General features: G+C 36.8%; 1 protein-coding gene across 9 annotated transcripts in view; it reads left to right on the top strand.

Moving 5' to 3' along the window:
• The window catches only part of Tenm3 (teneurin transmembrane protein 3), a 608,309-nt gene that overhangs the window by 183,485 nt on the left and 403,095 nt on the right, over positions 1 to 21,729 (top strand). For 6 of the 9 annotated variants that reach the window (XM_070016442.1, XM_070016441.1, XM_070016440.1 and 3 more), the window contains exon 3: positions 6,547 to 6,825. The exons of 2 other annotated variants lie outside the window; for them this stretch is intronic. In XM_070016442.1, the coding sequence (XP_069872543.1) occupies positions 6,547 to 6,825 (279 nt within the window). The remainder of the gene's footprint in view (positions 1 to 6,546; positions 6,826 to 21,729) is intronic. One more of the 9 variants, XM_070016444.1, reaches the window with a different exon arrangement.

Here is a 21,729-nt window from a genome sequence, read left to right as displayed (position 1 = left end):
CCTTAGTCATGTAACTATAATCCCTCTGTACAGTATTTTTACAATAAAAAAACATATTAAAAAATAAAAGAAACAGATTTATGCCACAAAAAAGAAAGCGTTTCTCATCTTTATTCATAGTTAAAACAGAAGTACTTACATAATTTTTCTGTTTTCTTTCATACTCTAATTTGCTCCTTTTATTCCTTATAAAGTATTGTTATATTGGAATTACCTATATTCTTTCATTCTTACGATGTGAAAAGGGTAGAGTGGTAGAGCAAACACTTGCCTATTGAGTGAGAGGCCATGGGTTCAATCCCCAGTTTCACAAGACAACAATAACAAAATCATGCATTCAACAATCACATAATCTGTTAGTTCTCTTCCTTACTTTTCCAAAGTGGTATTATACTATACATACTCTTCTGCAACTTACATTTTGCTAAATTTAAAATACTTAAATAGACATCTCTCCAGATCTGAAGATATGCATCGAAACTCCTTATGATTATCATTGTTATTATTTGCTGGTCCTGGGCTTGAACTCAGGGCCTAGGTGCTGTCCCTGAGCCTCTTTGTGCTCAAGGCTAGTACTTTAACACTTGATCCATAGCACCACTTCTGGCTTTTTCTGAGTGATTGATTGGAGATAAGAGTCTCATGGACTTTCCTAATAAGCTGGCTTTGAACCATGATCCTCAGATCTCAGCCTCCTAAGTAGCTAGGATTGCAGGTATGGGTCGCTGGTGCCTGGTCCACACTCATTCTTTATGTTAGCCACATTCCATAGCATGGATGTAGAACTTCTTTCATTCTGGGAAACACTTGGGTCATTTAAGTTTTTTGCAATGATGATGTAGTAAATTCTTTTTGCAGTGTGTATCTATGATCAAGTGATTATATTTGGACAAGATATAGCCCCAAAGATAAATAATCAGAGCTAAAGACTTACAAAAATGGACAGTGATGAAAATGGACAGTGATTTTTTTTTTGTTTGTACTCCTCCCCCAGATTCAATACCAATGGCATCTATTCTAAGCACTGAATGCAAATTTCAGGCTGACTTGCAATGTGGTAAAGAAGAGAACCAACAGATAATAAGTGCTGGGGGAACATGAAGAGACTGTAACCCTCAGGCACTGCACAACTGAGAACAACAAGGAGCATGTTAGGTGGGAGGCAGTCGGGTAGTTGGGCAATGGTTAAACACAGACAAAGGTTAAACCTTTTGTTTAACCAATAGCTTGAATATATGGCCCAGCAAGTCTTCTCCTAGATATATACTCCCCCCAAAAAAAACACATGTCCACACAAAACCATGAACAGAAATATCCCTAGCAGCATTTTCATAATAGCCCAAAAGTAGAAATATCCTAAATATCCATAAACTAATGAATAAATAAATAAAAGATAGTATATCCATACACTAAAATATTATTCAGCCATAAAAAATGGAGTACTGCTTCACACTATGACATTCTTGGACTTTGAAAACATTGTGCTGGACAGTATAGGAGAATGTTTATAATATCCCAAATATACAACCTACAGAAGATAAAGTAAATCAGTGTACATCTGGGCTGAGAAATAGATAAAGTAACTGGTAAATGGGATCATTGTTAGAATATATTCTTTTGAGAGTAATAAAAATATTCTAAAATTTACTGTGATAATAGTTATAAAACTCTGGACATATTAAAAACCATCAGCAGCATAATTTAGTGGATACATTGCGCAGTATATGAGTTATGTCTCAATCATGCATTTATTAGTCAAAAGAAGAAAAAATTAGCCTAATTCTGCTGGCATTGGCCTGTAATCCTAGCTACGAAGGAGCCTGAGATTTGAGGATTGTTCTTTGTAGTCAGCTTGGGGAGGAAAGTCTGTGAGACTCTTACCTTCAATTAAGCAGCAGAAAGCTAGAAGTTAGAACTGTGGTTCATGTGTAAGAGTGCTAGCCTTGAACACAAATGCTTAGGATCATGCCTAGGCCCTGAGTTCAAGCCCCAGAACTGGCACCAAAAAAAAAAAAATCAAGGAAGAAAGAGAAAGGAATATTAAACATTAGAGAATTTAAACATCATAGAGGGGAGAGAGTACCCTACACTCTGAATATGTTACCTCACTTATTTTTCTTTCCAATTCCTAAAGGAGACATTATCTGTGTGTCTTCTATTGGCAATCATTCAAATGGCAGCCTTGGACTCTCTACTCTCCCTGGAGTCTGGGCTTGATGTGAGGTAGCTATTGTACTTCTCTGATCCTCTTCATTAATTTAGGGGATTGTGTGTTTTGTGCTAACCTCATTTGAAGTATTTGTTCTTATACCATCTTTTCTGTTTTGTCACATAAACAACTTATTTTTTAATGTAAACTTAAAAATGATGTAACCTGCCTAACCTGTTTACTTAGCTTTTCTTTTAGAGAATTTCAAATTTATGAGCGCCATTAAAAAAAATGCTTAATGAGATTCAAGATAACCTTGCTTTTTTAATCACAATGTAGTCTATCCTTAGGTATACCTCCATCTTGTTAAGATTTATTGTTTTGGTACTGTTTCAAATTGTAATGGGAAACTGCTGTTGGCTCTAATGATCAAGGTTACCAAAACTCAAAGTGTAGGAGATAAGTACTTATTTGCCAGACTTAGCCAAACAGAATTAATATTAAGACAGGGAAGGGCAAAACCACACATCAGGTAGTGCTGTTAAAAGTATTGCAAAGAACATACAGGGTTTTTTTTTTTTTTTTGAAGAAAAAGTGGAAAGTAAGAAGAAAAAAACCTGGACTATTAAATCTTGAACCTGACTCTAAGCAAGTGTTTAGTTTGGTCCCAAGAGTAGTTTCCCAACCTTTGTTTACTTCTCTACATTGCCTAAGGGGCCTCCCTAAAGCAAAATCATGTCTCTCACCTCCTCAGTCTCTTACCCACCATCTCTTCTACAAGTCAAGAAACTTTCTTCTTTCCATCTTTTTTTTTGGGGGGGGGCAGTCTGGTTGTGGGGCCTGAACTCTGGGCCTGGGCGTTGTCCCTCAGCTCTTCAGCTCAAGGCTAGTGCTCTACCACTTGAGCCACAGCGCCACTTCCGGCTTTTTTCTTTTTGCTTATGTGGTGCTGAGGAATCGAACCCAGGGCCTCAGGCATGCAAGGCAAGCGCTCTACCACTGAGCCACCTTCCCAGCCCTCTTTCCATCTTTTATATCTGTCCAAGCTGCATATGTTTTTCATTAGCATAATCTTAGTAAATATTGCTAGGTCTTGGGGACTAATTCAATAGACTAACTTGTTCTTGTTTAAGAGCTAGATCTCCCCAAGAGAACCTGCATTAAAACAAGGGATCCTAATCAGAGCTACTTGGGAGGACGAGAAACAAAAGGACAGTGGTTTGAGGCCAGCCCAGGCAGAAAAGCTCATGAGAGCTGTCTTCTCAACCCATAGCTCAATACAGTGGCATGGGCCTGTCATCCCAAATGACATGGGAGGCTAGGATAGGGAGGGCTTATGTTCCAGGCCATCTTAGGCAGAAAAAGTCTGTGAGATTTTGTCTCCACAGAAGGAGGCTGGATGTGAGGACATGTACTTGGGATCCCAGCGATGATGGGTAATGTAACCGTTGGGGAGTAAGTGGCTCAGGCCTTTACTCCAGTAGGAAGTAAGACCCTGTCGTAAAAATCACAGTGAAAATCAGGGCTGGAGGCATGGCTCAGCCTAGCATGCTCAAGGCCCTTCTGAGTCCAAACTTCAAGCTGCCAAAGATCAAAGTATCCTAAAATTAAAAACTCATAACTAAAGAAGAGAATGGATAGCCCTGTAAAGTGGGGAGGCAGGTAATTTTTAGAGGAAGATAATTACTTAAGGAAAAGATAACTTTGGTGGTGCAGTGGCAAGTGATTAGAAAATGAATCTTTCCCCACTGTTAAATGATATACTTCTCTGTGGTTATTAATTATGTCTGTCAAGGTATGTATTTTTAAGCCACTTGACCACATTTATATTAATAATCCCTTGGGTTGAGGGTGGTGGCTCAAACAGTACAGTATATGGCTAGTTAGCACAAGGGGGGCCTTGGGTTCTATCCCCAGTACCACAAACAAATAATGATAATAATTTAAGAAACCCGACACAAGCCATTTCTTAAACCAAGTCATGGGAGCCCTGAAAGATGAAACATACTGGTGAAGTGATTTGGACAAAGCTAGTGAGAGGCTTTGATGTAGGTTCATCAGAGGCCATGTTTAGTGTTCATTTCTCCAAAACAAAAGTCAACTTTTTAAATTCAGGAAAAATGCCCCCCAAGTGTGTTCCTGCAGGTGTGTTGCTTTCCGGTTTGAATTTCACAAGCACTGTAAAGAGAGTTAAGTTCTGGAGAGGTGCTGACAAGGCAGGGTCAGAGGTTCTGGAGTTTGGAGGACAGTGTGATATTTAGCTGAGAAGTAAGCTGTGTTTACATACCTGGAAAACAGACAGGTTGCAACTCCTAGGTTTCTGCATCAAGATGGCCATAGGGGGACATGTCAATCATTTGCAGAGTGTTTCAAGTTACACTTCAGGGATTAGAAAGAACATTTCTTCCATCCATCTTTTAACTTTTCTCTTTTGAGTCTGGAATGTAAATATGGACGTCTCTCCAAATAGGAGAGGGGTACATTCTTCTTTTGAAAAATTCTACCTTTGGCATGGTAATATTTAAAAATTTTAAAGTTCTCCCACATTTTAAATGTGACATGTAAAGAGCAGCGAGCAAACTCTTGCACAGTAATTCCATTAGCTTCCACAATGCCATTACCCTAATCTTCAGGTTTGCCTTTCAGAAATAAAATCCACACTAATTTTTTTTTTAATCCTGACACTGTTGCTGATTTTCTTACTGTCCAGAGAGAAGAAAATTTTCCATTTTTTATACCTTTTTTGTTCTGATGGATATTCCCATCTTCATGTTAAGCACAGTTTGATTTGCCACTAATTGTAGCAAACTTTTCATTATTTATTATTGGCATTGCTGAGATCCATTGAGAAGTCTAACCGAGATAAGGCTGCTTTCAACCTCTGATAGGACCACAGCAATAAAGCAATTAACTACATTAGTTAAAATATACTAAGTCCTAGACAGGGTAAATATCTTTACAACCAACTATTTACAATATTGTATATCATGCTTCATTGATCTTCTACAAGATTCTACATGTTATTTTGTCACACATAGTTTATTATAATGCCCTTTTTAAAAATTACAGTTTCCCCTATTAGCAATTAACTCTAAATTGTGAGGATAAGAGAGAAATAGGCAAGTTAAAATGATGAGCTATATAAATGCTTCATTTTCTTAAAAGCTTGGCTTAAGTAGTTGCATGTAAATCCGTCTATGTGTGCCCTTATTCCTTGTGTGTACTTGAGTCAGGTTCCCAAATCTCAGCCTCTGCCATGGTTGGACAATAGATAAGCAATAGGAAAGCCATATATCTGTATCCTCCAAGCAAATATTTTTCTCACCTCTTTTCACCCATATAAAACAAATGTGAGACTCCAACAATAAACACAGGACTGCAAAAGTCATTAATAACAGCCGTCATTTTAAAGTGCCATCTAATTTAAACACTTTTGCTTTAAGTTATTGCAGTGTCATGAGTTTCAGTATGCTCAATTTATTAGTAAAGGCCTGCAGAGTTCACAGCCATTTATTTTTCAGGGAACTTGATTTCATCATTAATTTTTAAATACATCAGACTCCCACTGTATTTTTAGAGTGCACTTTATTTACCAAAATTGGTTTACTCTGATCAATACAGAGGTTTCCAGGTGTTCATTACAGTGAAAAGTCTAGGAAGTTAAAGATAATCCAAAGTATGCTGTAATTTTTCACTTTAATGTGTAATACACACACATGTGCACACACACGCACACACAAAGAGTATATGTTTATTTGCTGAAGTAAATAATAAACTAAAGAGAATAAATAATAAACAATAAAACACTCTTGGTTTTAAAAAACTAACAGCATTCATTTTTAGCATTGATGCTGAGATTATTCACATTGGAACACAATTTATTTTAATATTTCACCATATTTGCCTCCAATCACTTATTCTTAAGGGACACCTTACTTATTTTTCTCCCAAAGAATGACATCTGGGTAGGAAAATCTCCTATCTGAAGTCTGGAACCAGATCATAGAACACAGTTTTGACCATTACTATTGCCTTACAAATCTGCGCAACAAAATTTTGCCAGTAGTAATAAATCTTTCCTCTGGGTTAGTGTTCATGGGCTGGCCATTGGGCCGTCTTTCCAGAAGGGCTGATGGGTTTAGACAGTTGAGATGGAGCCAGCGGACCCTCATTCAGTATTGGGATTATCCACACACCCCCCTCCCGTAATTACCAATTTGAGCATATGTCATGCGAAGCTAACGTTAACACCTGATGCTGACAGTGACAAGGCTTGAATGCTTGAGTATTTGTTTCAGGGAGATTTTCTGTAATAAGTAATCATAATAAGAAGCAACTAAAGTGAAGCTAACACTATTCATATACTTACTAGTTGTTCTTTTTCTCCCCCTAATTAGGACAGAATTTTACCCTAAGGCAGTTAGGAGTTTGTGAACCAGCAACTCGAAGAGGACTGGCCTTTTGTGCGGAAATGGGGCTCCCTCACAGAGGTTACTCTATCAGTGCAGGGTCAGATGCTGATACTGAAAATGAAGCAGTGATGTCCCCAGAGCATGCCATGAGACTTTGGGGCAGGGGGGTCAAATCAGGCCGCAGCTCCTGCCTGTCAAGTCGGTCCAACTCAGCCCTCACCCTGACCGACACAGAGCACGAAAACAAGTCCGACAGTGACACTGGTAAGTTTCTTTTTTTTCCTTTCCTTTCCTTTCTTTCTTTCTTTTCTTTTCTTTTAAATTTACTGTATTGGCGTTCAGTGCTTCTATCTGTTTTGGTCGACTATGGTTTGTGTTTTCTCTTTTCCTTCCTCCCATCTTTCTTTCTCTTTTTGTTTTCATGCAGTAGAACCCAAGAAATGCCCTTGAATATGTTTTTATCCTCCTGGGATGTGGGGGGGATGCAGAAATCAATATTTGACATCAGGTGGTTAAATTATGCAAGCAGTCTGTGAAGTGTGAGCTATAGTTTCGAAAAACACTTTAATCATGTACAGACACAAAGAGAGAAAAGATTAGAAAAAGAGAGAAAAGATTTGACTGATCTTGGACTTTGTCACCTGTTAGCCTCGGTGGAGAATCAGACCAAGTGTTGATAAAGTTTACCCCAGAGCCAGCTAGCAATCAAAGATGTCTTTGTAGATTCCTCTTGAAAAATATCTTAAAGAAGTTTCAGAATCTTAGAACGGATGAGTAAGCACACAGAATAGATTATTAACAAGGCTCAAGTGATTGAAGAACAAATTTGATCATGCTTTAAACTTTGCGTTGATGAAAGCAGTTGAAAGTTTGGTAAAGAAGAGGGGGGGTGCAGTGTGGCTTTTGATGTTCTTTGGGAACTGGATGACGATGCAATTAAATCCACACACAAAAATTGGATTGAAGGATAGACAAACAGCAGCTTTGCATATTGTAAGAGCAATGGCACAAGAAATGACTGGTACTTCTGTCCAATTGTCAGTGTGGAAATAAGATTTAAAAAGTTAATTTAGATGCAACAATAAATTCAAAAGGAACCTTAAGTTTTAGTCAGTGTTGTTCCTAGGACATCAGCACCAACTTTCCAGAAAACAGCCAAAACATTTCTCCTTCCGTTTTTAATATTAACAGAATTTATTACTGTTCCAGCCTGGTTTATTAATGTTGTGTGTATCCAATGCATCACAAAGAAAAAACAATGAAAAATAGAAGACTCGCAGGACATGTGAAAAGAAAGATGGTGGTTTTCTTAATCATATCCTGTTGTTAGTATTTACTGAACACGTTTGTCCTCTTTGCTGTGTAATAGGATTGCAGATCTGTGATCAGCTTGCCGTTCCAGCCAAGTCATAGTATGATGTTCCCAGTGCTTATTAGGTACTCACTATTAGTGGGGAAGGAAAGTCTAATTTAAACCATTGGAATATTTTAGTGCATTAAATCCAAGTAAAGATCAATTAAAACATACCACTCCATATCTCATTTTGGAAGTGTAGGTTCTTGGTGGAGGCTGGCTTTATCCCAGCCCCCAAGAAGAATTCTTCTGGACAAAATGAAGTTTTAAGTCTGGCTGCCAACATTTCCTCCAGCGAATCCATTCACCCCTGTAAATCCCATGTTTCTAGCAGTTTTCAGAGAAGATTCATTAGTCATTAACCTTACCTACTTACAGTTACTTACATTAACCATACCTAGTTATCATTCCTATATTCACTTGGATAACACACCTTGAGCAATTGCATGTACATGGGGTTAGTCAAATAATACATTCTATTTTGCTAAAATATACAAAAAGGAAAGAAAGAAAGAAAGAAAGAAAGAAAGAAAGAAAGAAAGAAAGAAAGAAAGAAAGAAAGAAAGAAGGAAAGGAGGAAAGGAGGAAAGGAGGAACGAAGGAAGGAAGGAAGGAAGGAAGGAAGGAAGGAAGGAAGGAAGGAGGAAGGAAGGATGTAGCAAGATACTGAACTTGGTTCTGATCACTTACATCCTACTTCATTCATGTAATTATCCATTCATGTAGTTATTTTTCACAGTGGGTCAATTTGCCCTTTCCTCGCCAATTTTTTTGTGGATTTAATTGTAAAAATAGTATACAGAAGGGTTACAGTTACATGAGTAAGGTAATGAGTGCATTTCCTATTGAGCATTGTTACCCCCTCCTTTGTTTTTCCCCTACTATCCCTTCTCGTGCCACCTCCCCAACTCCCCTCTCTCCCCCCAAAGTTGTAAAGTTCGTTTTCAACATAGTGTGTTGTACATGTCATTGTTACAATAGGTCAACCTGTATCCTTGTTTCAGGATTTTATTTCCCTTCTCCTCCCCACATTAGAAAACTGTATAGACAACATGCAGGGCATCAAATACAGTGAAAACCAGGGTTATACTGTGGGGGAGGAACATACAAGAAAAAAAAAATCTCATAGTACATTTTAGATACATTAAAAACAATAGCAAGAAAGAAAAAAAAACAAGTTGTTTCCCTATCTTGGGTTCATTTTGCTTAGCATTATCTTATATGGTCATATGTACATAGCTTTTGACTTTTTCTGCTTGTCCTATACCTATACTAGTTATTGCAAATAAGGGAAACCATGGGACCTATGTTTCTTTGGGCCTGGCTTACTTTGCTTAATATATTTTTTTCCAAGTCTTAACATTTCCTAACAAATGGGCAATGTCGCTCTTTCTGATTCCTCCGAAAATTTTTATAGCATATCTTTTCTCTATCTAATAACAAATATACTTTGCTATCATAACTATATGTTGATAAGATATAAATTAATCATTTTTGAAATTCTATTAGAACTATCTCATGGTAAATTTCCAATTTGTACCATTTTTTTCTTTTTTCTTCTTCTATTCTTCTAGAAAAAATGCAAGACAAGCTTAGTCATCTCTAGTTAGCTATACATAGTATCTAAAGATTGAGAAGAGAGAAGGAAGATATGAGTTTCTCATGTCACTGCCTGTTTCCATTTGCATTATTATTGGATGATTATTAACTAGAGGAGGAATTTCTTTCCCTGCTAATCTCCTAGACCTTGCTTATACAGTGGTGGAAAGTCAAGAGAAGTTGCGCCCTTGCCTTTCTCCCCAGGGTGGAAATGAAGGAGAATGTAGACAGATAAGGAGAGAGGGGGGGGAGAGGAGGAGGGGGGAGGGAAGAGTATTAATGAGAATATACAGATCAATTAATCATAGAGTATAAAACATCAAAAGCGGTTTGTTGAGCTGGACAGGGCTCATTTGTGCTCTTGTGTTTGCTCTTTTCTCAAGGTTTGTTTTTTGCTTGTTTTTTTAAACAACATTTTAATGGTCTTAAGAATTTCTTCTGGGGTGAGTTTAAGAGAGAAAATCAGAGGAAAGAAAACAGTATCCTAATGAGTACTGGCTATTTTATATGTTTCTAATATGTATATCCATAGGAACATTTCAGATTAATTTCATTGCTATGAAATATCAGTGATTATTCACAAAGGCCAAAGGATCGTTAAAGTAGAATTCAGTAAGGACCTGGAACAATTTATTTATTCCTGGGTTCTCATAAGAACTACAATTTACAATTATATAAAAGTTCTTCCAGCCTCTTTATAAGTAATATGTTCAAGTCATATTTTATTTCTATTTCTACATCTAGTCAAATATTTCTGATAACTATCTAATTAAGTTCTATTCTCCTTATGTATTTTAAGTTACTCTAACACTGAAAGAGTGTTGTTTCCACTTACATTTTTCTCTGACTCCTCAATATTTTATGGCCTCATTTATTTGTTATTGTCATGAAATGTTTCTTTGGTAGCCTTTTTATGTCAGCGAAGGTTGAAACAGGAAGGATGGGGTAATGTAACTCACCGAAATGAAGGTAATTTAGAACCCAGACACTGATTTATTTTCATTCCAGTTAACTTGGAAGCTTGCACTGACTTTTTTATCATTCAGGAGAACTGTGAATGGGACCGTTTTCCCCTGGAAAAGATGTTATTCAACATTTGTAAAATTATTCAAACAGAACACCTGACGTCCTAGTTACAACTTCAAAGAAGGGTTTAGTCACTATATGAAATTAGATTTCATTTATTTATTGATAAAGAGGCCAACAGTTCAAATGAAGAAGGTGTTAGAACTGCTGTGTGGCTAATGAAATCTTGATGGCCGGTGCATCCCAGGAGAGTAAAGGAACATTTGGGCCATGCCATGTACACATCTCCATGTTGGCAGACATTCAAAACAAGTGATAACACCCATTATTTTGCAAAACTTAACTTTTTACCAGCCATGAGAATTTGAAGTTAAGCAGAATTTTAGAGGGGAAAAACGTACAGTATATTGAGTTTCCGAATTAAGTTTATGATCACCCGCCATGCATCAGGGATGTATTGAAAAGTACAAAATAATATGATAGAGTGGCATTACCAGTACATTCTGCATTATTTGAGGGCTCTGATGTATGCTTAAAAGCCCCTTAAAAGACTAAACTCCCACTATCCAGCTTTGCAAATAATCTGATCTGGATTCTGAATATCTATTTAAATGTCAGGAACAAAAGATTCCTTACTTTCACAAAGCATTAATCTTTAAGGCTTAAAAAAAATGTTTGCATGGGTGTCATTTCTCAGAAGCAGCTTGCTCTTTATCATTTAGAAACTGGTATCAGAAAAGATGTCTGTATTTTTTTTAAAAACACAGGGGTCAGTAGTCAAATGAGTGCAGCCTTCCTTTGCTGGCCTGCTACTCTGTAAGTTAAACTTCATTTCACAACTGTGGGGTGTTCTCTCTATTGGGTAGGTCTCTCACCTTGCTCCTTTGTGCTGCCTTCCTTCCTTCACCTCTCATTGATGACCTTTGATCAGAAAAGATGAGCTTTAGTGTCAGGCAGGCTAGGAAAAGTTGGCACTGCCATTCTTCCTTACTATGAATTAATGACATAAGAGCCTTCATTGAGGACCTTAGTTGAAAAATGGTGTCCAGACACAAGCCACTTGGTTCCCCCCCCCCTCTGCCCCCAGATATGTGACCTAGGGCAAGCCACATTGACTTCCTATTCTGGTCTGTCTACTGGGGAAAATAGAGAGAGCAGTACATATAATTCCCCATCAAGATAGGGCTTTGGTGAAGATTAATCGAGTTGAAGTGTATATTATACTTAGAATACCAGTTCCCCTGGTATCTGGAGAGCTATCAGTGATCAGGTGCCTTTATTATTATTGGTAAAGGTAGAATATTATATCATGAAGATAAATAAATAATACCAGACCCCAATCTAATTTGGGCCCACAAACAATGCTCCCTCGATGCCCCGGCATCTCTCCTACTTCTGTTTTACCTTTCCTCTGTCTGCATCAGTCCCATCTTTGTAAGAAGGGAAAAAATGGCCTTTCCCAGAAAATACATAATGATAATGTACATAGTCTAGAATTTCGGTCACCACGTATTGACTCTCTTATTTTTCTCCCCAAGCCCACATCCTTTTTAATGTACTGTAATTAAACGAACGGGCATGGAATGGTGCTGATAATTAGTCTGACGGCTGCAGACTTCAAAGACTTTAGCATGCTCCTTCTCCTCCTGGCCAAAGGAAATTTCAAAAGTAGTATTTCCCTGAAAGGCATGTTACTTAGACAGCCAGTCAATTAAAAGGCTCATCAGTTCACACAATAAAATAAATCATTCCCATAAGACTTGAGTTCTCATCTGGGGTCTTTGCAATGTACCTGTTGTAGGACCCCACTAATGCCACACTAATTGTGCATGATACAGAAGTATTAAGGACTAATTTGACTCACCCAAAGGGTATAATATTCAATTTCATTCTTTAAATTTTTTTTCGTGTAGAAGATACTTACTTTGTACAGCAAAAACACTTTTCAATGAATCAATTTTAGTTGTCCTATGAAATAAGCATTTAAAAAGTAGACTTCCCATGCAGAGAGATTTGGTCTAAAAGTTTAAGTTATTGTACTTTATGGGGGACAAAGAAAGTTCTGTCTCTTAAACCAATCTGATAAATTGTTGTGATCGTACCATTTACATCAAGCTTTCACCAGAGAACCTGAGCTACTTTGCAATCCAAAATACTGTGTCAGGACGAATGTGTTCTCTGGAGATGTGGGTGCTGCTATTTCTTCTTCTTCTGAGCACTTAGATATAGGTGAGAGGGACGAAATGGAAGAGCCTATAGCTATTCCATTACCAATTAAATTCTAGAAGGGCTTGGGAAAAACCACTAGTTGCACTGGCGTACCCAGTGATGTCACCTGTCAGGATAGGCTGGCTCTTTTCACAAAGGGACTAGTATTTTGGATTTGTCAAAGAGAAATGTAGGTTTTGCTTCAATAGGTTAATTCCACTCCTTTTACTTTACTTCCAAACCTTTCTTTCAGCCCTCTTTAAAAGTTGGTTGTGAGAACAAAGATGGTATTCCCGGTTGCTGTAAGAAATAAATGTTCCTTCAATGCTATTCTAATTTAAAGAGAGTCAGCTAGAAATATTAGTTATAAAGTAAGTGTAAATTCCATCACAGATCCACTTCTGGCATGCAGAGGTCAGGTCTGGCATCATCTACTGTTGTAAATTACATTTAATGTTTTAGGTGCTCCAATATGTCAAAAAGAATAGCCAAAGTAATGTCTGTGCTTACTAAATCAAGCTCAGAGTTAGGTTGCTATCTTGCAAAACACAGCTAGATCGTTTCTAATACATACAAATAATTGTATTGCCGTGGTACACATAAATTCATGGATTCAATTGCAACTTGTCATTCTGAGCAAAAGCTACCATTTTTTCATTAAAGATGAAATATATTCATTTCATAGATACGTACAACTCACTCTTAAGCATAGAAGTTATGATTTAAATGAAAAAATTGGGGCAGCATTAGAGTTTGAAATTAGGACCTAGCACTTATTTGTCAGGTGTCTACAACTTTAGACACATTCTCAGGCCCTTTTGCTGATATCAGACTGCTCCTCCTACCAATGCCTTTTGCATATCTGGTATCACAGACATTGTTTTCTGTGTAACCACAGCAGTCACCTGAACTGTTGATTTTTTGTCCCAGTTGACCTTGAAGCATGGTCCTGATCATGCTTCTATACCCACAAACATATCATTTAGCATTATTAAACAGTACCCATTACACCTTGTAAAAATCTATCATTGCTATTGTTTAAGCATCTATATACATTTATATATTTCCAACCTAAAAGGATTTTCAGTAAACTGATCAGTTTACTATCACATGGATATTGACATTTCAATTAAACTCATCTCCAGTTCTAAATGTTTATTTTTTCCGTTTGTCAGTACCAGGGCTTGAACTCAGGGCCTTCTGTTCTTGCTTTTGCTCAGCCTTTTTTTTTTTTATTTTGCTCAAGGATGATGCTCTACCACTTGAGCCAGGCCTCCACTTCTGGTTTGTTGCTGATTGATTGGAGATAAGATTCTCCAGACTTTTTTTCCTGGGCTGGTTTTGAACCATGATCCTCAGATTTCATCTTCTTGAGTAGGTAGGATTATAGGCATGAAACACTGGCATTCAGCTCTTCCAAGTATTTTTTTTTTTCTGAAGTAGAGTATAAGCTGTCTCTGTTGAGATTCTGTCTATTCTCTTAGTTGCAGAGCTGAAATTGAAGAGAAGTATTCTATATACCTATCAAAATTGATGATGTATGTAATTTTGATTTTTGAATGTGTTTTTGATATCCTTGAAAAATCCCAGCAGCAGCAGTAAAATAGGTTTAATTAATGAATTGAACGGCAGTGATTGCTGAGTCAGATTTATTGATGTAATTATCACTGAAACAGAAAAACATAAATGTTAAAGCCATAGAACCTTAGTTTTATTTGCCATTCTGAGTGTATTCAAGTGTTTGAAAAACAACTAACTGAATTTTTGTGTGTGCTATTTTAAAGAATAATTTTATTAAGACATAGTAATTTTGCTTATTAACATTTCATACAGATAGGCCTTTATATGTGAAAATCTTAATACATTATTTACTGAGTACTTTGAAAAACAGCTTCACTATATTGAAATTTTCTTCTATTTACTGGTTGACTTCAGATTATCTTCTGTAATGACTAGGCTGTACATAAACTAAATGTAAAAGCTATTTGGATGGATATTGAAATGAGTAACAAATGCATACCTACTTCAGCAAAGGGTAATTAAGAATGTCTGAGGACTGTTACCTTGACTTAGATATTATTTTAAGTCACACGGAAACTAAAAATTGAATAAAGTTTGGATGTGGCTTATTGAATTGATTTTTTTGTTTAGTATAATAACCATGTCTTCATCCAATGAATAATAAATGCTGACTATTGTACCAAGTGTGGAAAAACAAAATTTAATAAGATGTAGTTCCTGACCTCTAGAAACTCCCAGGCTAGTTGAACAGATAGGTAAGTAGACACGTAATTGGATTTTAATATGGTAAGTGTTATTACAGCAAAATATGCAATGTCCGTGTGAGCACCTAGCAAATTGAGGTCTTTAGGAAGAGGAGAGGAGAGAACATTATACAGAGGAGGAAGGAGGTAGCGTTGGAGCAGAGACTTAAAGCTCCTATGCACTCACACAGGTGAGAACCTTGGGGACTGTTCCTAAAGCCGAACGTCCATCATGTGGAGCCCAGAGCACCTGAGAGTTGAGACTGTGCCAAGTCTTCCCTGGACATACCCAGAAGTCGTCTGTAGAGACATGGGCTTGGTCGCCAATTGTGCTCACCTCTCCCAGTATCTGAGCCTGGAAACAAAGTTGTTGTTGAATGAGGAAGCAGTAGACTTGTTCAAATTTGGTTGTGGTTCACTCCCCAAAGGCTCGTTGGTGGGTAGGTTTAGCTCCAGTGTGTCAATGTTTGGAGATAATGGGTCCTAGAGGAAGGCAATTAGGTCACAGAAGGCTCTCCCCTCAGGAAGGATGCATGCTATGCTTAGTGAGAGAAGCCTGTTGGAAGAGAGGCCACTCACTGCCTCATGCCTCCTATCCTCTCATGGCTGGCTCCCTTTTTGCTTCCCTCCTCAATGTGTTTCTATCAAGAGGTCCTCAAGGCAGGCAGCACAGATAGGCAGCCCTACCTTGGGCTTTCAGCCTTTGAAACAATGAGCCAAACAGACTTCTTTAGAAGCTACCCAGCCTTAGGTATTCCGTTACATAACATAAAATTCATTGGGAGGGAAGGAGAAGAATGACGAAAGGGAGTACTCTGATCAAGATACACTGATCAACATACAATGTGTTGGTTTGGTAACACCTTTGTACAACTACTTAAAGATATAAGAAAAGAAAGAAAAGAAAACTCACCAACACAGAGGTCAGGCTTGGGAGAAACTGGGGCCGGTCAGATAGTATTATCATTATCAACATGAAAAAATATATAAGTTCAAGGCCTAAGGAGGAAAGGAAAACCCATTCAGATAGCTGGAATTAAGATTTACTAGTCAGATGGTGGCCTACGTCTATAATCGTAGCTATTCAGAGGCTGAGATCTAAAGATCATAGCTGGAAGCCAGCTGGGGCAGGAAAGTCTATGAGATTCTTATTGCCAGTTAAATCACAGAAAAAAGCTGGAAGTGGCTCCATGGTTCAAATGGTAGAGGGTTAGGCTTGAGCAAAAAGAACTCAGGGACTGCACGTAGGCCCAGAGTTCAAACCTCAAGACCAGAAAAGAAAAAATTAAAAAAAAAAAGATTTAGTGGTCAAATTCATTGCATAAGATCAAAGAGAAGGCAAATAATTTAAAAGCTATATTTTCTATATTTTCATGTCAGAGATGGTAGCACCAGCCTGTAATTTAAGCACTAGAAAAATAGAGGCTTGGGGATTACAAATATGTGGCTAGTTAGAAACCTTATTTTTTAAAAAATCCCGAATTAAATCTTAAAAATAATTTTAAATCCTATCTTCTCTCGAATGAAAGTAGGCAAAGGATGTAATAACCCAAATTGAGACTTAAAATATATTATTTTGATGATATTAATAATTCAGCCAGATGTTATAGCTCACGCTTGTATTCCTAGCTTTTTGGGAAGCTGAGATCTGAGGATTGTGGTTCTAAGCCAGCCAAGGCAGGAAAGTCTGTGAGACTCCAACTAAGCATCACAATTACCAAAAGTGACACTCTTGCTCAAATGGGAGTACACTACCCTTGAGCAAAAAATGCTCAGGGATTAGTGCTCAGGACCTTAGTTCAAACCAGGACCAGCATAAAAAAAAACTCAGACATGGTTCAGTTGTTTTGAGGTGTTTGTGTCTAATCAGTTCCGTTATCTATTAGGAAATTATATACACATTCATATTTATATATATGAAACACATATCCATATATGTTGCAGTCCAATTATGTTTAGAAATATCTACTTAGAAACAAGATTCCCAAGACCCAAAGACTTATTCCCAAAGGTAAGTAAAAGAGAAAAGAGTCTGCAGACAGAATTCTGAGTTCACCAATATTTAACACAAAAGTATAGAAGAAGCACCCTGGAAAGAAGCATAGAGGGACTTAAGAAAACAGAATCAATTTACAGATTCTAAGGGAGACAGAGTGTCATCAAAGGAATCAACTTCTAATAGTCTTTCTTAGTAAGTGCCAATCTTTTGAATGGAAGGCGTTTACTTCTGTGTGGTAGGCGTGGCTAGTATGTGACAACAGCCAATGGAGATTTTTCTTTCTAGTGCTCAAATGAGCAATAATAAGGGAGCTAGGCTGGCCACTCCTGTGGAGCTCAGGGAAGGGATGTTTTTTACCTTGTGAAGCTTTAGCATCTTATAAGTAAAAGGAAAGAGAAATGAGTAGCACTGGATATGGAAGGGTCTTGGGAACATACACCACTGTCCATTCTTCAAGATTTCTTGTCTTTTTAGATATTCCCTATCACAATATTGTGTACATAATGTGTTTGGTGTTTGCTGTAGAAAAGGCATACTTAAAAAGACACATTTCTGTCTAATATTGATTAAAATCACACAAAATGTCAAGTCAATGTAGTACAAATTGATATTTGACGGAATTAAAACTTGATGTCCTAGAAAGATGTGGGAAAGGAAGTGCACTCCTATCTAAAATTGATATTTTATTTAAAATAGCTCTCAATAGAGCTGTTAAACTATACTCATACATCCAGAGTCTACTGGAAGTTACTGGTTTTGGAGCCTGAACTTCAGGATTGTGTTTAGTATGACTCCAAGGGACACCAACAATTTATTTCCTTTTCTGATCCATATGTATGTATGTATGTATTCCTGCATGCATTCTTGTATGTGTATGAGAAGATGAGAAAAATGGGGATAAAAATATATAGACAAAGAGAATTATAAATATACCTGAATGTGTGTGTTTGTGTATATTTACACATCTGTGTCTGTATATGTATGGTATCTTTGCCCTACGTTTAAATTAATAGCTAGAAAATAAGTGTTTGTATCTTAGTAACTGCCATATGGCTTTGTACTATTTTAAATGCTTTATTTTGCTTAAAAACAAAGTGCACATTTATAAACATAAAATTACAGCATCAGATTTTAAAGGAATGCTCCCGAGAAAGTATCAAAATTTATATATATGTAGAGATATATGTGTGTGTGTGTGTGTGTGTGTGTGTGTGTGTGTGTGTATCTACATATATGGTGGCTCACACTTGTAATCCTAGCTACACAGGAGACTGAGATCTAAGGATTACAGTTCAAAGCCCCTGGACTGGCATGTGCAAGCACACACACACACACACACACACACACACACACACATACTCAAAGGAGACCATATTATGATATGTCTAAGGGAAATATATACAGGCTATGAAAAGCCAAACTGGTAGTTGCTGTTTGTATATTGCAGATTTGAAAAATCAGTGACTTTGTGAAACAACAATTTGGACTAAATTAATTAGGAAGAAGTAGTCTTGCCTTCCAACTGGTTCCATAGGAATGATACAGTTCAGAAAGGGAGATCTTAAACTTTTGACCTCTGGCAGATAGACTTCGGGGGATGTGCAGGTGCTGGACTGTCGATAGTAGATATTTCCTTATGATGGACTATCCCATCTGCTGTGGCTGGAGTGCATACCATGCGCACAGGTAAATCATATTTAAATGAGCCTATAAAAGTTTGAGGCTTCAGAAAATCACTAGAATTAAAAAAAATCATTTGTAATGTGCTGTTCTCGTAACCCAAGTAAAATGATTGGATATGACAGACCTAACAAAAGTGGAACTTGAGAGTGGGATACAGTGGCTCATGCCTGTCATCCTAGCAACTGAGGACACTGAGATTCAGAGGATTGCAGTTTAAAGCTAGCCCAGGAAGGATGTCCCACAGACTCTGTTTCCAAAATAACCAGGAAAAAGCAGGGCTGGAGACAGCTTCAGTCATAGAGTGCTAGCCAAGCAAGTCAAGTTTCAACTTGAGTTCAAGTTCAGTTTCCCTACCCGTATGGGGATGGGGAGGGGGATATGTAGAACTTTAGAACAAATGAATTTAAGAATGGCACCGTTTTTAAATTTGTGACATTAATTTGTTTTAATTTCTTAGCATTGTTTTATCTTTTTGGTAGTTTTTGGCGGTACTAAGGATTGAATATTAGGGCCTCATACTGGCTAGATTGAGCATGCTGCTAGCCCTGCAATTCCATATAATTTTTATTTTTCAATTTAAATGAATAAATAAATTAGAAGAGACCATTTATTTTGTGATACAGTACCTACTCTCTTGCCTAAGACTCTGCCCTTAATTCTTTTCTTACTACATAATTCTTGGAGATAGAATTCTAGTACTAAGGATATGTTTCGCTTAAAGTTTTAAATATACTGTAGTAAAACATCTTGAAAAATGGCTTTTCCCAATTTAGACTTCTATCAACAGTGTAAAGACATATCTCTTCTCCTAAAGGCATCCACAACAAATACATGTTTTGCATTATTGGCAGTTTGGTAGATGAAACATAATGTCTTCCTATTATTACAGTTTCTGTTTAATTTGATTAATGGGCTAGGTACATTTTTACATGAGTGTGTCACATTTCTGTTCTCTCATGAATTGTCAACCCATGCCTCTATTTTTATTCTGTTGGGAATAGGAAGACATGGATCTTCTCAATGCAAGAAAACTTGAAGGTAACGATCTGGTGTTGAAGAGTATCAAGGCATTAACTCTGCATCTTTCCTACTTGGGGAAGATGGGCTTTGATGACTCAGGCTTGTCAGAGGATGCAGTTTTATATAGAAACATCTTCAGTGGGTCTTCTGCTCCCAGATATATATACAAGTTCTTCAAGCATGAACAAGTGATATAAACTCCAGGTATGAGGAAGCTCAGACAAGAAGAAATGTAGGCCTTGCTTTAACAGTGGTATACTACTTAATAGAAATGTTAGCTACCAAGAAAATCTGCATTTAACTCAGCTAGGACTCACGATTTCCTCCATGTTTCTTTATCCTTATTAAATACATAGAAAACATAAAGCAGGAGATAGTAATGCTATGTGGTAATTAGATAGCTTTCAATTAGTTCATAATCTTTTGATAAAGAAGAGTGTATATATAGGACTAGACAAATACAGATATATAGAGATATATATAATCATGGATATATGTGGACATAGATCTGGATATGTTTTCTCAAAAAGTTCCAAGTGAAATTTATATAAGATGATCTTATGAATTTTTAGATTTTAATATCTTGCAAATACTTTCCTCAATTTCATTTTGCTTCAGGTATTTTTTTCATATAAATACATTTTTAGGATTTTTCAAACATAATTAAATAAGGGTTACTATTTTCTTGTGATTTTTTTTATTTTGTCAGTTGTGGAGCTTGAACTCTGGGCCTGGGCACCGTCCCTCAGTTCTTCAGCTCAGGGCTAGCACTCTACCACAGTGCCACTTCCAAATTGTTTATTGGAGATACGAGTCTCATGTACTTTCCTGCCAGGGCTGGCTTTGAACCGTAATCCTCAGATCTCAGCCTCCTGAGTAGCTAGGATTATAGGCATGAAACACCAGTGCCCGCTTCTTGTGATGTTTTATGCTTAGAAATATTGATTTAAACCCTAAAAATTTATTCATGTTTTCTCATTTTATGTTCTTTATTTGTTATTTAATACATAGCAGGTTTTTTTATATAGTGTGATAATGAAAATTAAAGTTATTTTCTTCATTCAGCCTACTTTTTTCCATGTCATTTTATTAGAAGAAGCTTCCTAATATCTAAAAAATATATGCTCATTTACTTAAATTTCAAAAGTGAAAAATCAATAAAGAAATTTGATTTAGTCTGCAAAGAGGTGGGATAAGGTATGTGAACTGTCTTGTATAAATAGCATATTTTACATATTAAATTCAGGTTTGATAGTTTCTGATAATTTTATAATACCAAACAAAAACAAATACTTCCAGGAATACACAATTTGTCACTAGTAGTGTAACATATAACCTTTAAGCATTGAAAAAAAAGTGTAGTAGTAGAAAAACACATTTAACTAGATTTACAGAAGTTATCTATAACGTCAAAAGCCATTATTGAGATCTGTTTTTTTCATTAAAAATAAAACATTAATCCTGCAAAAAGTTAGGATGTATTAAGCACATATATTGTGAATACCTTATATTAAACATCTTGAGGGGTATTTTTAAGAAATAAAATATATCTTTTGCTGCCAGGGTTATAGGCATTTTAAATAGGAAACGATTAGTTGGGATGAGAGAAACAATAAAGACTGCTTATCCAAACTGATTTCTAAAAGAATAAAAATGAATGGGTTTCATGTAGAAGTAGAAATTTGAACACTCACTGTTAAGAATATTGTCCCAGAGACTTCCTCCATTCTTTGTACTGAGTATACAGCTCATTGATAGTTGACAGCTGTCAGCAAAGATTTCTCTTCCTGAAAATTTAAAAAAAGAAAAATCAGAAAGGAGTGAGTGCTTCGATTGACCTTTCCTGAGACCATCTCTTATCCTAATTTAATGAGAATGTTCCAATGGCAAAAATTCTCTTGCTCCAAACAATCTTGGTTCTGCTATGCAGATGTTTTTCTTTTAAGGGAGTCTGGACTTCCCACACAAAGGATCACTACTGTAGGAGAAGCATGTTGCGAACCGTCATTGTGTGC

Source organism: Dipodomys merriami, unplaced genomic scaffold, assembly GCF_024711535.1.
Source record: "Dipodomys merriami isolate MVZ:Mamm:240054 unplaced genomic scaffold, mDipMer1.0.p SCAF_12, whole genome shotgun sequence".
NCBI classification, from domain to species: domain Eukaryota; kingdom Metazoa; phylum Chordata; class Mammalia; order Rodentia; family Heteromyidae; genus Dipodomys; species Dipodomys merriami.
Note: the sequence above shows the minus strand (reverse complement) of the source record. Positions and strands in the feature narration are given on the sequence as shown.